The 17,544-nt window shown below is 44.4% G+C and overlaps 2 protein-coding genes across 10 annotated transcripts in view; one reads left to right on the top strand and one right to left on the bottom strand.

Annotated features, from left to right (window-relative positions):
- The window catches only part of grip2a (glutamate receptor interacting protein 2a), a 68,967-nt gene extending 56,998 nt beyond the window's left edge, over positions 1-11,969 (top strand). For 4 of the 7 annotated variants that reach the window (XM_029621524.2, XM_065005295.1, XM_029621526.2 and 1 more), the window contains 2 exons: positions 9,173-9,319; positions 9,409-11,969. In XM_029621524.2, coding sequence (XP_029477384.1) covers positions 9,173-9,319; positions 9,409-9,606 — 345 coding nt within the window. In that variant the 3' untranslated portion in view covers positions 9,607-11,969. Of the gene's footprint in view, positions 1-1,916; positions 4,818-9,172; positions 9,320-9,408 lie in introns of those variants that run through there. The other 3 variants (XR_003859396.2, XM_029621529.2, XR_010460133.1) reach the window with 2 other exon arrangements.
- A 2,605-nt stretch (positions 11,970-14,574) lies between these two features.
- LOC115102030 (sodium- and chloride-dependent taurine transporter-like) overlaps positions 14,575-17,544 on the bottom strand; it is a 32,692-nt gene continuing 29,722 nt past the window's right edge. For all 3 annotated transcript variants that reach the window (XM_029621535.2, XM_029621536.2, XM_029621534.2), the window contains exons 12-14: positions 17,333-17,433; positions 16,942-17,112; positions 14,575-16,731 (exon numbers count right to left, since the gene is read on the bottom strand). In XM_029621535.2, coding sequence (XP_029477395.1) covers positions 16,576-16,731; positions 16,942-17,112; positions 17,333-17,433 — 428 coding nt within the window. In that variant the 3' untranslated portion in view covers positions 14,575-16,575. The remainder of the gene's footprint in view (positions 16,732-16,941; positions 17,113-17,332; positions 17,434-17,544) is intronic.

Raw genomic sequence — 17,544 nt, forward strand, 5'->3', positions numbered from 1 at the left:
AGCCTCCAGTATTTATGCTGCAGTAGTTTGTGTCGGGGGGCTAGGGTCAGTTTGTTATGTCTGGAGTACTTCTCCTGTCCTATTCGGTGTCCTGTGTGAATCTAAGTGTGCGTTCTCTAATTCTCTCCTTCTCTCTTTCTTTCTCTCTCTCGGGGGACCTGAGCCCTAGGACCATGCCTCAGGACTACCTGACATGATGACTCCTTGCTGTCCCCAGTCCACCTGGCCATGCTGCTGCTCCAGTTTCAAATGACCTGAGCCCTAGGACCATGCCCCAGGACTACCTGACATGATGACTCCTTGCTGTCCCCAGTCCACCTGGCCATGCTGCTGCTCCAGTTTCAACTGTTCTGCCTTATTATTATTCGACCATGCTGGTCATTTATGAACATTTGAACATCTTGGCCATGTTCTGTTATAATCTCCACCCGGCACAGCCAGAAGAGGACTGGCCACCCCACATATGCTCTCTCTAATTCTCTCTTTCTTTCTCTCTCTCGGAGGACCTGAGCCCTAGGACCATGCCCCAGGACTACCTGACATGATGACTCCTTGCTGTCCCCAGTCCACCTGACTGTGCTGCTGCTCCAGTTTCAACTGTTCTGCCTTATTATTATTCGACCATGCTGGTCATTTATGAACATTTGAACATCTTGGCCATGTTCTGTTATAATCTCCACCCGGCACAGCCAGAAGAGGACTGGCCACCCCACATAGCCTGGTTCCTCTCTAGGTTTCTTCCTAGGTTTTGGCCTTTCTAGGGAGTTTTTCCTAGCCACCGTGCTTCTACACCTGCATTGCTTGCTGTTTGGGGTTTTAGGCTGGGTTTCTGTACAGCACTTTGAGATATCAGCTGATGTACGAAGGGCTATATAAATACATTTGACTTGATGGCACAGCTGGCGCTGCACTACAGCACCCTTAACCACTGCGCCACCCGGGAGGCCCTTGCCTTGAATTCTTAATGAATCACTGACAGTGTCCATGCGTCACGGTAGGAACCACACATGCGAAGATCATCAGTTCACCTACTTTGCGTCACAAAGACACGGCGGTTGAAACCAAAAATCTCAAATTTGGACTCATCAGACCAAAGGACAGATTTCCACAGGTCTAATGTACATTGCGCATGTTTCTTGGCCCAAGCAAGTCTCTCTTCTTCTTTTCGGTGTCCTTAAGTAGTGGTTTCTTTGCAGCAATTCGACTATGAAGGCCTGATTCATTCAGTCTCCTCTGAACAGTTGATGTTGAAGTGCGTCTGTTACTCTGTGAAGCATTTATTTGTGCTGCAGCAGAGGTAACTTTGGGTCTTCCTTTCCTGTGGTGGTGCTTATGAGAACCCGTTTCATCATCAGTGCTTGGTGGTTTTTGAACTGCACTTGAAGAAACTTTCAAAGTTCTTGACATTTTTCGCCTTGACTGAACTTCATGTCTTAAGGTAATGATGGACTGTTGTTGCTCTTTGCTTATTTGAGCTTTTCTTGCCATTATATGGGCTTGGTATTTTACCAAATAGGGCTATCTTCTGTATACCACCCCTACCTTGTCACAACAAAACTGATTGGCTGAAACACATTAAGAAGTAAAGAAATTCCACAAATTAACTTGAAATGCATTCCAGGTGACTACCTCATGAAGCTGGTTGAGAGAATGCCAAGAGTGTGCAAAGATGTCATCAAGGCAAAGGGTGGCTACTTTGAATAATCTCAAATATAAAATCTATTTTTGTTTAACATTTTTTTGGTTACTACATGATTCCATATGTGTTATTTCATAGTTTTGATGTCTCCACAATTATTTTACAATGTACAAAAACCTTGGAATGAGTAGGTGTCCTAACTTTTGACTGGTACTGTGTTTCTATTTCTTAGTCTCTTAAGTGGATCCTAATGCTTGTATTGTTTCTCCATTTTTAGAACCACACAACAATATAAAGAACATTAATGGAATCCGCTGTGTCGGTGTGTGCGCGCGTGGTGGTGACCAAATGTTCAGTATGGGCCTCAGCATGGACCTCAGCATGGACAACACTATAGTGAGAAGAACATAAGCAATCAGCATAAGTTACTAGCGGGTGAGGGCATTCACAGCCGAGCTCCTATTAACACATTTTTTTCATTTTTCATTTAGCTACCAATAGTTAAAAAAAAATTTTGAGACAGATTCTAACCTGCTATAGTTAAGATGTTGAGATACCCAAAGAGGAGTTTGTGCGTCTCACCACGAGACAACCATCACCACCCACCTCAGCCCACCCCCGCCATAGAAGCGGTCACGCACCTGAGCCTTCCTCACTTTCTCATCCAAGAGACTACTACAAGCCCTGCTCCAGGCCTTCCCAGTGGTGAGTGAGTACACCCTCTCCAGTTAGGAGCTGCAGAGGGACTACTGATCTATGAGCAGGAAGAGCTCAGGAGGGCGTACTCTAGGTCCTCCCGGCCTGAGTCACCACCACGGGAGCACCATTACTGCCGTTATTCTCCTGACCATCGTCATGGCCTCAGAAGCACCACGGCTGCTGATACTTCCATAGTCAGCCCGGCTGCTTACCTGAGAGACTCGACTCCAGGCCTCCCCGGCCAGAGTGTTCACCACCTCAATGGGAGCATTGGGACTTCTACTACGTTCCGAAGTGGCCCACAAGGCGTAGTCGCTCCAGTCCCTACCCGGCTGGAGCCTACGTATCTTTAAAAAAATATATATATATATTTTTTACATCCCTTTTTCTCCCCAATTTTGTGGTATCCAATTGGTAGTTAGTCTTGTCCCATCGCTGCAACTACCGTACGGACTTGGGAGAGGCGAAGGTCGAGAGCCGTGCGTCCTCCTAAACACAACCCAACCAAGCCGCGCTAACCATTTACCCACAAGCAAGCCGCACCAATGTGTCGGAGGAAACACTGTACACCTAGTGACCGTGTCATCGTGCACTGCACCCGGCCCACCACAGGAGTTGCTAGTGTGCAATGGGACAAGTACATCCCTGCCGGCCAAACCCTCCCCTAACCCGGACAATGCTGGGCCAATTGTGCGCCGCCCCATGGGTCTCCCGGTCGGGGCCGGCTGCGACAGAGCTTGGACTCGAACCCAGAATCTCTAGTGGCACACCACTTAGACCACTGTGCCACTCTGGAGGCCCCGCCTATGTCGTATCTACCAGCGCGTCGGGAACGCCTCCTGGTCCAGATCCCAAGCCAAGCTGTGGATTCTATGCCTGCTCCTAGTATGTAACCACAGCCTGCAGCTACTGGCAAGGTTAAGTGCAGGCTTATCCACCCCGGGTTGCCAGCACCATGCTAATTCAGCTCTCGGTCCCTAGCACTATGTCATCAGTCTCCCGCCATGCTAGGTCTGTCTCCCCAGCATAAGTCTGCCCTCAGTACCTAGCCCAGGTGGGTCATCAGGCTTCTACCCGGTTAGGCTCAGAGTTACCAGTTCCTCTAGTAGGCCCAGAGCTCCACTGCTCTCCTAGCTATTAGTCGTTCTCCCTGGCAGGTCCAGAGTCAGTGTGAGTGTCTCCCTGTCAGGTCCAGAGTGGGTTTTCCTTCTTAGGTCCAGAGCTACTTAACCTGTCAGGCCCAAGTTATTGGCACTAGGCTCCCAGCCATAAGATGTTTTCGTTTCAAAGTCTACAGCTCTAGTCAACCCTCAGTCCACTGCTCCACCAGGCTAAAGGTTCTTTGCCACACTAGGTCTGCAGCTTCTGCCCTCAGTTAGTCCTCAGCCCCCAGTCTCAGTTGACAAGCAGTCCGATCCCTCAGTGCTACATGCCAAACCTCCTGCCCGTCTTCAGGGCCCAGCCTGCCCCTGCCTCCAGATCCCTGATGAGCCTCGCCCAGGGGTCCTCACCTGCTCCACCATGGGTGCCATTGCTTTCAGCAGTGGTGAGGCAGTCACCAACCTCAGCAGCAACAGCCAATGAGCTGCTAACGACAGTTGTGGCCGGCATGCCACAATCCTCTGCAGCAGTAGGCAATCCACCACCTCCAGCCATGACCAGCCTCCGGCATTTTACTCAGCGCCAACAGATGGACTAGAGTTAGAGGGTCATTTGCAACACTTGTGTTGTTCCATGGGGCTGCCCAAAGCTGTCTCTGCGCCTCTGTGCACCTCCCTTCCCTTGCGGCCCCTAAGCCACTTATGTATACCAGTGCCGGCACCCTCCTGGCCCCTATGGTCCCCTAAATGGATACCCTTCACTGCCCTGGTCCCTTCACTTTCCTGCCTATCCTGCAGGATAGGACTAGGTCCTTTCAGGACTTAACCCCCAAAGAAATCCAGGTGCGGCTATACAAAAGGCTGCCCCTCTCAAACTGATTGGCCTGCAGCCCTGTCAATCACCCATTCACACCTATGTTCATCCAACCAATCAGGGCACTTGGACGCACTCCAGGGCTCCGCCCCGCACACCACTTGGTAGAGCTTGTTCACCGACCGTCTCGAGAAGAATAAGTATTGTGTAATGACTGACTTCAACATGCTGTTTTCCTTTCTTGAACATGTGAAATATGTGTAGGTGTGTGCAATGTCTGACTCAGGACGAGGCCTATTTGTTAGTCTGAGTGTTTCTGAGTGAAGTTTTATGGTTAGCTTGTAGCTAATGCATGTATTTGTATTGCCATATTATAAGTAGCCTATTGTATTTCAACATGTGTTGCTATACCTTTGCATTCGTTTATGTTCATATTATGCCACAATTTTGTCTTTGTATTATTGTATTGCATGTATATCTATTTCTTAGTGTTTAGTGGATCCTAATGCTTGTATTGTTCCTTCCTTTTTAGAACCACACAACAATATAAAGAACGTTAATGGAATCAGCTGTGTGTGTGTGTGGTGGTGACCAAGTGTTCAGTATGGGCCTCAACACGGTGTTTTAACACGCAGTGCGTGGGTAAAGCCACCACAAGACCATGTTACAACTTACACTGTGTGTGTTCTGATAATTGCGTTGTTTGCTGTCAGTTCATATGCCTTGCGACTGTGATATATAGGCCTACAGGCCGAGACAATAAGACAATGGTAGAACAAATTCAACCACACCTTTGTTTTATAACAAAACCGGATAGTCTGAGACCGCATATTACATGTAACAGAAAGTTACATGACCTACAGCATGGTTAAGTAAATTAATATTTCCAACATTTTCAGACAGAAATCAGAACCATGGACAGCCACATCATATTTAGCTTGTTGGACTAAATTAAAATAAAATAAATGAAAACGACAACAAAAACTATGGATTTAGAACACAGTTACCACTAGTCGCAAAATAACAGAAGTTGCCTCCACTATTCCAGCACCATCTCGCGTGAAACTGAAAGCGCGAACCACTGCTTTTAATCAGGGCAAGGTGTCTGGTAATATGTCCGAAATATAAACAATGCAGCTATTCCCTCCGCAAGGCTATTAAACAAGCTAAGCGTCAGTACAGAGACAAAGTGGAATCTCAATTCAATGGCTCAGACACAAGAGGCATGTGGCAGGGTCTACAGTCAATCACGGACTACAAGAAGAAACCCAGCCCAGTCACGGACCAGGATGTCTTGCTCCCAGGCAGACTAAATCACTTTTTTGCCCGCTTTGAGGACAATACAGTGCCACTGACACGGCCTGCAACGAAAACATGCGGTCTCTCCTTCACTGCAGCCGAGGTGAGTAAGACATTTAAACGTGTTAACCCTCGCAAGGCTGCAGGCCCAGACGGCATCCCCAGCCGCGCCCTCAGAGCATGCGCAGACCAGCTGGCCGGTGTGTTTACGGACATATTCAATCAATCCCTATACCAGTCTGCTGTTCCCACATGCTTCAAGAGGGCCACCATTGTTCCTGTTCCCAAGAAAGCTAAGGTAACTGAGCTAAACGACTACCGCCCGTAGCACTCACTTCCGTCATCATGAAGTGCTTTGAGAGACTAGTCAAGGACCATATCACCTCCACCCTACCTGACACCCTAGACCCACTCCAATTTGCTTACCGCCCAAATAGGTCCACAGACGATGCAATCTCAACCACACTGCACACTGCCCTAACCCACCTGGACAAGAGGAATACCTATGTGAGAATGCTGTTCATCGACTACAGCTCGGCATTCAATACCATAGTACCCTCCAAGCTCGTCATCAAGCTCGAGACCCTGGGTCTCGACCCCGCCCTGTGCAACTGGGTACTGGACTTCCTGACGGGCCGCCCACAGGTGGTGAGGGTAGGCAACAACATCTCCTCCCGCTGATCCTCAACACGGGGGCCCCACAAGGGTGCGTTCTGAGCCCTCTCCTGTACTCCCTGTTCACCCACGACTGCGTGGCCACGCACGCCTCCAACTCAATCATCAAGTTTGCGGACGACACAACAGTGGTAGGCTTGATTACCAACAACGACGAGACGGCCTACAGGGAGGAGGTGAGGGCCCTCGGAGTGTGGTGTCAGGAAAATAACCTCACACTCAACGTCAACAAAACTAAGGAGATGATTGTGGACTTCAGGAAACAGCAGAGGGAACACCCCCTATCCACATCGATGGATCAGTAGTGGAGAGGGTAGCAAGTTTTAAGTTCCTCGGCATACACATCACAGACAAACTGAATTGGTCCACTCACACTGACAGCGTCGTGAAGAAGGCGCAGCAGCGCCTCTTCAACCTCAGGAGGCTGAAGAAATTCGGCTTGTCACCAAAAGCACTCACAAACTTCTACAGATGCACAATCGAGAGCATCCTGGCGGGCTGTATCACCGCCTGGTACGGCAACTGCTCCGCCCTCAACCGTAAGGCTCTCCAGAGGGTAGTGAGGTCTGCACAACGCATCACCGGGGCAAACTACCTGCCCTCCAGGACACCTACACCACCCGATGTTACAGGAAGGCCATAAAGATCATCAAGGACATCAACCACCCAAACCACTGCCTGTTCACCCCGCTATCATCCAGAAGGCGAGGTCAGTACAGGTGCATCAAAGCTGGGACCGAGAGACTGAAAAACAGCTTCTATCTCAAGGCCATCAGACTGTTAAACAGCAATCACTAACATTGAGTGGCTGCTGCCAACACACTGTCATTGACACTGACCCAACTCCAGCCACTTTAATAATGGGAATTGATGGGAAATGATGTAAATATATCACTAGCCACTTTAAACAATGCTACCTTATATAATGTTACTTACCCTACACTATTCATCTCATATGCATATGTATATACTGTACTCTAGATCATCGACTGCATTCTTATGTCACTAGCCACTTTAACTATGCCACTTTGTTTACTTTGTCTACATACTCATCTCATATGTATATACTGTACTCGATACCATCTACTGTATGCTGCTCTGTACCATCACTCATTCATATATCCTTATGTACATATTCCTTATCCCCTTACACTGTGTATAAGACAGTAGTTTTGGAATTGTTAGTTAGATTACTTGTTGGTTATCACTGCATTGTCGGAACTAGAAGCACAAGCATTTCGCTACACTCGCATTAACATCTGCTAACCATGTGTATGTGACAAATAAAATTTGATTTGATTTGATCTCAACTTCATTTCAACATCAAATCACCTCTGTTTAGTCTAAAACAGTGACAACTAAAAGATACCAGAATTGTTTTCATTTATTTTAATTTAGTCCAACATAAGCTAAATATGTGGCTGTCCATGGTTCTGATTTCTGTTTGCGGGCATGTGTGCCCGTTCCTGCAAATAGAAAAACATGTTGAGTCACCCAACTTTCAGAGAAACGCCAATGCCATCCTTTCTTTCATGTTGACGAAACGGTCTATCACGCTGTCATACAGTACAGGCTTTAATTTGTTGTCCTAGACTACCTGGCTAAAATGCTTGCTCGCCTAACTTCCATTCATGGGCAACGTTAGCTCCTTAATATTACCCTTCCACCTCTAACTGCATATTGAACTTCTATCATCTCAGGCCAGGGGCACAACAATGTATGAATTAATGGTTGGATCAGAATCGCCATTATAATCATTGGCCAGTACAGAGAATTAAGTAAAACCACAAGTCCAAATTCCTATCTCTATCCATGGCTAATTTAGGAAAGAGAGAATTTTAGCTAGCTAGCCACTGGAGGACGACGACACGAGATGCAAAAAGTCATAGTTTATTTTTAATGACCTATGCTCTCAAAGTAATTTGATAGGAGGGATGCCAAATCCAAGCTAGCTTCCCTTGACACTTTCTTTGATTTCTTTCACCAGGACCATTCATAGTTGAGCTGTGAATGTCAAGGGAGACCAAATGCTCGCTGACTTCCCTTGCATTTAATGCTACAGGTGGCAACAATGTCATACTCGTTTGGACCAGACAGTATCAGATAATGTGCTAAATGTAGAGAGACAGAGGGAAGCTGTTTCACTCCATCGGATGCTTTCTCCTGTGAGATACATTCAGCCTCTTGCGAATTGAACAACATTTTTTGTGGAAGCCTGGCTTCCCTTCGCACCCATGAATACACACCACTGCACGCAACTCTGCCCATGACTGGGGTCTAACTGGACCCAGTGGATGCCAGGCCAGTCAGGACTTGTAAAGTGTGGGGTAATAGATAAAGACATAGATAAAACCGCACGCTGAGCCAAATGCTTTGACTCCTGACTCTTCTCTGATGTCTCAGACTGCTGCTTGGCAGTCCCTATACTGCTTGGAAATGGCAGACGTGACCTAAACGCTATATGTACAGAAGTCTGTTCTGTTGTGCTGTAATGTACTGTTGGCTTAGGAGGTAGGTTGAGTAAGGGCACAAGCACTTTGAAACTGAACGCCCTTAAAAACAAACATTCATTGAAGATTGAATACATAATTGTTGATATTGGTTTAATTACCCTTGACAGTCATAATCCCACATTAATCTTAGGTTCTGCATCATTTACATTGCAAAACAAAACATGATATGAGTGACTGAGCCTGTAGATGCGTAACCTGTAAAGCTCAATTCACATGACTTGTGCAAGAATAGCATTGTACTGAGCGAGCCATTGTTTTTCCACGGAGGAGGCATTGTGCTCTGCAAGAGGGTTGCGGCGAGCAAGGTCCTTTGCGGTCAGAGTCGTTGCACTCCGACTTTAAGTAAATTTACACCCCACACTGTGCCGGACCCAATGGAGAGCTTGGCGACTTGCACGAGTCAAGTGAATGGGCCTTACTGTCTGTCCTTTAGGTGACCCTGAGGAAGGACCCAGACTGTGGAGACTTCGGCTTCAGTGTGTCAGACGGCCTCCTGGAGAAGGGTGCCTACGTCAACATGATCCGACCAGATGGTCCTGCCGACCAGGCCGGATTGAAACCCTACGACCGCATTCTGCAGGTACACATCTTTGTTCAACTAACGTAATCTTTTCCCCTTCTACAGTATCTACACCTGTGTGATATGTTACCTGACCTCTCCTGTTGCAGGTGAACCGAGCAAGGACCAGAGACTTTGACTGCTGCCTGACCGTCCCCCTCATCACTGAAGCAGGAGACAGCTTGGACCTGGTAATCAGAAGGAACCCCCTGGCACAGGCAGATAATGGGCCGCCACAGGACTGCGAGGACCCCTCTGATTCACTGTTGGACTTCCCATATTACAGGACCAACAGTATCGCCCTGTGACCAAGGTCCAGGTGGGAGATTATGGATTAATAGGCACTGCACATTACACACACTGATTTTGTTTCATATCTCTTGTATAGAGACACACACACAGAACCACATTCACACATGAGCATACATTTGTATGTGAATATTCACACAGACACACTGTCATTCACACTGTGTGACCAGTGTTAGTCAGTCTAATAATGTGATCTAGAGCAGAGGAGACTCGGTCAGGCTCCTAGGACTGTTCTGGAAAAAACACATTTCATTACGTAACAGCTTCTGGATGACAACACTAGCGTTGCTCAGTTCTGCAGAAATCCTAGAGAAACACTTCCATCCCAGAGAAGCAGGTGTGTTTGGCACACCACAGCATTTATTTTCATTTGATTTATTGTGTGTTTAATTGACCCTCTGTGACCTTTTGCTGGGTATTGGTGCAGTTACATGTACACACACACTTGACACACGAACGTGGGCACAAGCTGTGCTGGACTATTATTTAAGCCATGGGTTGGCTGGCTGCCTTCTCTTTCCCCTCCTGGCCCACATTGCCAACCCCAAGCAAAAACAGCTAACTAGCACCTCCAAATAGATAGAATGCTAAACTGTCACTCACTGTTACTTGCCAAGCATTGCAAATATTTCTATTTTAGATCCCCCCCCCCCACTCTATCCTGAAGTCTAAAATGTTTGTGAAAATGGACTTGGTGACTCGGGTCCAGGCTTTATCCCTGTTATTAAATGGCCATCATATGAAGGACAAATACTTACGAACGACTTTTATCACACCTTCTACTTTGTCCACAACAAAAGTTACATTTCAAAATGTTTCTTTTTCTCATTACATTTCTCACAATGTTAATAGCTACTGGATAGACAGGGCAGAAGTGTGTAATTCATACTTTTGGGATCAGTGTTTTTGTTTCGCAAGGTTCTTGTCAATGGTTTTATGTAATCAAGTTCACTATATTTATTTTACCAAGCCACACTTTTGTTGCTAGCATGCACTAGTAGTTCACCCAAATCAGATCCGTGCACTGGTAGTTCACCCAAATCAGATCCGTGCACTGGTAGTTCACCCAAATCAGATCCGTGCACTGGTAGTTCACCCAAATCAGATCCGTGCACTGGTAGTTCACCCAAATCAGATCCGTGCACTGGTAGTTCACCCAAATCAGATCTGTGCACTAGATTCTATTGTACCACGATTGGTGATAGTCACATTATTTTGAAAAGATTTGTCACCCACTAAAGGAGTGTTCCTTATCATAAACACACTACTTGATTGTGTTGTTCAGGTCACATCTCTTTAGATTTCACCCTCAATATCAGCATCTCCCATGTGAGGCCAGGAGTTTGTCCTGACTAGGAAAAGCTCCTGGCTCCAGTCCTATGTATACACGTTTCAGAAGGCATTATACCAGAGTATCAACTCTCAGGAGTCCAGGGTGTGGTTTCCCCACAAACAGACTCTTAAGTGGATCACGTCCCCTGCCAAATGTGGAATAAAATACATTTCAATTGAGATGAGTGATTTCCTTTAAAACCATTTTCATGTATCCGTTAAGGCCCCAACTCAATAAGGTGTGGCCTTGGATTAGAGTATTTTTCTGAACCTCCATGGCTGTTTCTCCCACCCATGTTGGTAAGCATGTAGTTATAGGATTTAATGCCCCACCTAGTAGAAAGCTCACATTGTTCACAAGGGGGAATTGTGGAACATTTCTGCGCTAAACAATTGCCATCTCTTTCCTACTCCGTCAGACAGAATGTTCCCCGGAGATGTTTCCGTTTTATCATGACATTGTATGGTTTTATAAAGCTCTTACATAACATGTCTAGCCCTGGCCTGCTTACCAAGCAGCCTCAGTGGAAATAAGATGATTTGTTTAATTTAATGTAATGGCTGGTGTAGAGATGTAGTGAGACTGCAGTCATACTGTCCCGTTCAGGGCTCAACTATCTGTTTTTTAATCCTCAGGAAGGAAACCATGTTTTTAGATTATTTCATCACACATGAAAAATGTCCCATTTGATACAGAGGACTATTTTGTTTTTATACATTTTATTTGAGGTGCTTCTGAATATTTTTCAGTACACAGTCTGTACATGGTCTCCCTATGTATAATGTTTTTATTTGTAATGACATTCTGCGTGTGGTTTCTGTATCTAAGATGTGACTGAGTGCAGTATCTGTTCTCTGTACAGTTCTTCTGTTTACATGGTCCCCCAGCTGCAGCCAATCATTGCTATTTAACTAGGGGGGGTGGAGTGAGCCAATTTGAAGGAATTTGTTTTGTGAGATATGGATGAAATTGTATTCTTTAATGAGATATTTCCTGCTTTTTATGAAAATAAAGATATGACTGATGGGATGTCTTTTTTTTTCTTTCTTGAATTCTTCTACCTGAGCTGTGATCTTTGCTAGTTTAGGTATTGAGCAAACACTACATGGATCCTCTACCATTGGACATCAAGTGAAGGAACGTTTGCAGAAAGAACATAATGTCCTGAATGGTTTGGTTAATTAAGGATTTCATTACTATTTCTAGAAAGAAAGACCTTACTCCAACCATGTTTGGCCAGCCTCCCCCACACTGTTGATGCCTGGTAACAAGCTGAACATAAATCTGCAATGGTCTCAGACCTCCCACCTCTCTGTAGATGTGAACGTCATGTCTTTGTGGGTGAGGTGTTAACATGATTTCCACCGGTCAGTGGATTTATGGCAGAGAGGACACCTAGGATCGTTTACCAGAAGTGTCAATGAGCTGTCACACTGGCTGCCGTAGGGCCAACCCAAGGGGACAAAGTAGGACTCAAGTTCAAATAAATATAGTTGTCTATTTTGGGGAGTGAGATGCAAGATGTATTGTGATTTGTTGAAGCAGCACTTGCTGAACAAAACAGTATTGATCAGCAAGGTGGAGATGAAGTCATATTATATTCCTTTCGGTATTAATCAGGTATTACATTACTCATCACATGACCATAGTGCACTGAACCACTTTGGCTACACCCATATGTTTCTGTCACTGGCAACAGGGTCAGAGTTTTCCACAACACCAGAGGCACTTCTCAACTGTACTACGCCACTGTCTGCCATTCCAAGGTTTCACCTACCTTTTAATACCCATTTTGGCTAAAACTAGCTACATTAGAGGCCCAGTGCAATCAAAAATCTTTCTGTGTTTTACATACTCAGTGGGCAGTTTATTACGTACACCACCCAGTTCACAGAGATGGTTTGATTCATGTGACTGTGGTTTGCTATGTAAACCAGGTAGACAGACATCGAGGCATTCAGTTACTGTTTGATTAAATGTTAGAATGGGCCAAACAAGTAGCCTAAGCGACTTTGAGCATGGTATGATTGTCAGTGACTGGTGCCCCGGTTCCAGTATCTCAGAAACAGCTGGCCTCCTGGGATTTTCACACGTGGCAGTGTCTAGGGTTTACTGAGAATGATGCAACAAACAAAAAACATCCAATCAGCGGCAGTCCTGTTTGTGATGAGAGGTTGAAGGAGAATGGCAAGAATCATGCAAGCTAAAAGGCAGGCCACAAACAGGCAAATAACGGTGCAGTACAACAGTGGTATGCAGAATGGCATCTCGGAACGCACAACCAGTTGGTCCTTGTCACGGATGGGCTATTGCAGCAGACGACGACACCGGGTTCCACTCCTCTCAGCTAAAAACAAGAAGAAACTCCAGTGGGCAAATGATCAGCAACACTGGAGGGGGAAAACATTGTCTGGTCCTACGAATCCCGGTTCCTGTTGCGTCATGCTGATGACAGAGTCAGGATTTGGCTTATGCAGAAAGAGTCCATGGCCCCATCCTCCCTGGTGTCAACGGTACAGGCTGGTGGCGGTGGTGTAATAGTGTGGGGAATGTTTTCCTGGCAACGTTAGGTCCCTTGAGACCATTTGCGCAAAGTTAGCATGCCCCAAAGAAATCAGGCTGTTCTGGAGGCAAAGGGGGGGGTCCGACCCAGTACTAGATATACCTAAAAATTGTGTGTATATTTCCACACAATGAGGTTGGAATAATACTGTGAACGTGATGATAATGCCCTTTAGTTTAAGAGCGAGTGTAAAAACTGAAAATCTGCCAGAAATCTCTGCCTGTTTTGGTGGGATGGAGTTTTCGCCTACCTGGTGACATAAATTAGTTAATAGATCATCAAGAGAGTTCCAAACCTCTCTGCTAATAACAGCTCATTTTATTTGGTCCCCTCCCCACTCAAACCACTCTGACAGTCCTAGTACAATTTTTGCTTGAGAAACTGCTCTTTGCTAAGAACCTGTTTTTTTTGTTGTTACCATTTCAATTGAAAACAATGACAGTAAGGTGCTTTTAATTGTTACACATAATGGATTTGATACTGAGATAAAAACGGCTGCATTGGACCTGATGTTGAAAGTGAAGTAATTCTGAGAGGAACGTATAGGATGTGTCTGTCGAGGTCATCTGAGGGGTCAGAGCTGCCACATCCTATAGCCCATCAGTAACTTTCACTGTTGTGACCAAGCATAAGTGGTCTGTGAGTGGTCATTTTGACAGGGTGTGTGATTACAGGAAAAAGTCTTAAAATAGAAGCCCAGGCACTCAATTCCTGCAGGGTGTCTGTCAGCACCATAACAACAGAACAATTGTATTTGTTTAATTAAATATGAGTCTACTCTATTAACACCAACATAATTCGATAATTACACAAGATACTATTTTTATTGTGTGGTTATTAAAGCCTCCTTATTTGAATGCATTTGTTTTAAGTCCTTTTCAATATATAAATGTAGGGTATGAATATGGAATATGAATATGGAAGAATGTAGAATAATATCCTCATGTTAGAAGTGAATGTGTGTAGTATTTCCATAGCAGTCTGTATGAGAGAAAAGCAGGCCAGTAGACCCTAGGGAAAGTTACTTAAATGCACTTCACAGAACAAATGAATAATTCACTCAAAGACGTGTAAAGAAAAATAAGTTTATTTTCAATCTAGGAAGAGATGATGCAATGAGCATCTTAAAGAAGGACAGACGTTAGACAAAAATACTTTGGTACACTTGATTTTCCAACAGGGTTTATTTATCGCCCTCTGGACTAGTAATCTTTCTGACCAAGCACTGTACTGTGGATGTTCATGTACATGCATTGGGTCAAATAATCTCACTTGAACTTTAAACATTCATATTTTTTATGTTGGTCACATATCAATTTTTGTATTTTTACATCTGTTTTCAAATTGAAATCAAATCATTTGAGTGGTAAAGGCCATTTCTTTGACGAATATTACACGCTGCAAATATTCATTCAGGCTCATAACATTTAACATTAAAATACAAATTGCTGACTGTATTCAGAAAACATCAGTCCTCATCAGTGACAATGTTCATATGATGTACAGTATAAAATGGTTAATACAAAAAGGCATATGTGATTCACAAACAAGTAAAATACTCAAATACAAACAAGTAAAATACTAAAATAGAATTGCCTAAAATGAACATGATAAAATCCAGAGTCTGGTGGTAGATTCATATGATACAGATATTTAGTGACCATCGCTGCTATTAAAATGAGTGCACTGGAGAAAAAAAACGATTATTTCACATTTTTAGAAAAAACATTTTGTTAAGGTTACATTTTTTACTCCAATCATGTTATGGTTCTCACAACTCTCACAGGTTTATTCCTAAAGAAACAGAATGTTTGATGGAAATGTTCCACCTTTATTTGATATATTTATAGCAAGTGAGTGAGAGTCTAATGCTCCTGTTTGTACCGATAGATAACAAAGTGAACAATACCAAAAAGGTTTGAAGCTATATACTTTACTTTTGAAATGTATGGTGCAAATGTAACTGTAGGTTCTTGCAACCATTACAGAGGAGGTTGGTGGCACCTTAATTGGGGATGACAGGCTCATAGTAATGGCTGGAACCGAATTAATGGAATGATATCAAATATATTAACAGCATGGTTTCCATTTGGTTGATACCATTCCATTCCAACCATTATTATGAGCCGTCCTCCCCTCAGCAGCCTCCTGTGGACCATTATCATAAGAGATCACTACAATAAAGGTGAAACTCAACGTATAAAGTGCAAAGAGAGGTTTCAATAAATGCACTGGGGCAGACTTTAGGCAATGTACAAATACTCTTCAAATGCTTCTTCCCTTTTATCCTTCACTTCCTCCTTATTTTCCCCACCTCTTTTCCTGCCTCCCTCCTAAGGACATGTGATCCTTCCGGGAACATTTTGTACAGTATTTGGGCATGGCCATAGTTAACCTTAAGGACGTATGAACTTCTATATTTACACTGCATGTTGTCACTATACATTCAGGTGGTGTGGATGTCTACTCTACTAGCAGATGTGACTGGCTGGCGTCCACTAGCGCAACTAAAATAAATTCAGTTGAATCTCAAAACAAACAACGACGACAACAGATAAAAAATGACCTCAGACAAGGATACTGCCACAATAATGTGAGGAAATTATCTTAATAGTTTGCTACCTAACATGTTACACGTTTAGTTTACTCTATTTGTGATAAGTGAAAATTACTTTTTTTCTAATATTTCCGAACAAATACCTTCTCAATTCTCAACAATCAACAGAAAGTTAATTAACATAGAACAACATGTTCTATCTCAAAATATTGCCTGAACTGAGATCACCACCCACTACACCCACTACACCCACTACAGCAACGACAACAACGGTGACAACAACGGTAACAACAACATTAAAAAAAATACAGAGAGAAAAAACTACAACAACTCAATGACAATATATATAATGTAGCTCTCTTCATCATCATCATCGTCATAGAAACCAAACCAGAATATTCCTAGTGCGGATATATAGAACAATGTAAACCTGGTTCTACCACTATCAAAGTTAGCAAATATATGATAAAAACATAGAAAGCACGTCAATCAGCATGTCCTCTCACAGAGAGTGCTCACATCATTGTTTCTACAATGGTGTGGGTGGGATTGATCAGGCCGTTGTTCCCATTGGGGTCCAGAGGCTGGGTCAGCTCGCTGCCCTTCATGCTGTACTCTTTGGGGCGAGAACTCGCACCTCCCTTTACTGGGGCCGCCACTGCTTTAATCCTCTGTGGGGAGGAGAGGAAATCATCCTTATATCATGCCATAAAATCATATTACATGGTATACTGTATCATGTGAATATCTTATATCTTGTGTGCCATATAATACAAGTTATGCAATTGCATACCGCATACCATTCCCACAATTGCTGCACCCTTTATCAATGATTTGGGACATTTTCTAGGTTATCTAGCATCATCTTTGTATTTGCGTACCTCGATGAGCGGGCCGTCGGACTGGAGGATCTTGATGACCATTACCATGGGGATGCAGATCATGGAGGCCAGGGCCAGAGACCAGCCCAGGCCGATGGACCAGTCTGGGTACTCATACACCTTGTTATAGGTCAGTGGCTTGTACTTCACCAATGAGAAGATAAAACAACCCTGGGAACAACAAGAAAAATGGTTTAGGACATGGTCCCTCACGGAGACATTCTACAGTACATCATCACTCTGATCCAAGAGGTTCCTCATGTTTTCAGAACCACAACACAACAGTTTCGGTCTGTTGAACACATTGTAACAGCATTGGGCTGTTGATCACACTGTAACAGTGTCGGGCTGTTGAGCACTTTGTAACAGTGTTGGGTTGTTGAACACTCACCGCACAGAGGACGGGAGTGATAAAGGTCCAGCTCCATTTCATCCACGGGTTTGGTCGGTAGCCAATCATGTCTTCAATTGCATCATAGAAATTATCAGCGCCTGTCAACCATACAGAAGAACAGACTTGTTGTAAGAGACACACTCCTAGTCTCCTATCCAATAAAGGTAACCATCCTATTAAACATGTGCATTTTCTCGAGGTAAAACATC

This window comes from Oncorhynchus nerka, linkage group LG20, assembly GCF_034236695.1.
Source record: "Oncorhynchus nerka isolate Pitt River linkage group LG20, Oner_Uvic_2.0, whole genome shotgun sequence".
Classification (NCBI taxonomy): Eukaryota; Metazoa; Chordata; class Actinopteri; order Salmoniformes; family Salmonidae; genus Oncorhynchus; species Oncorhynchus nerka.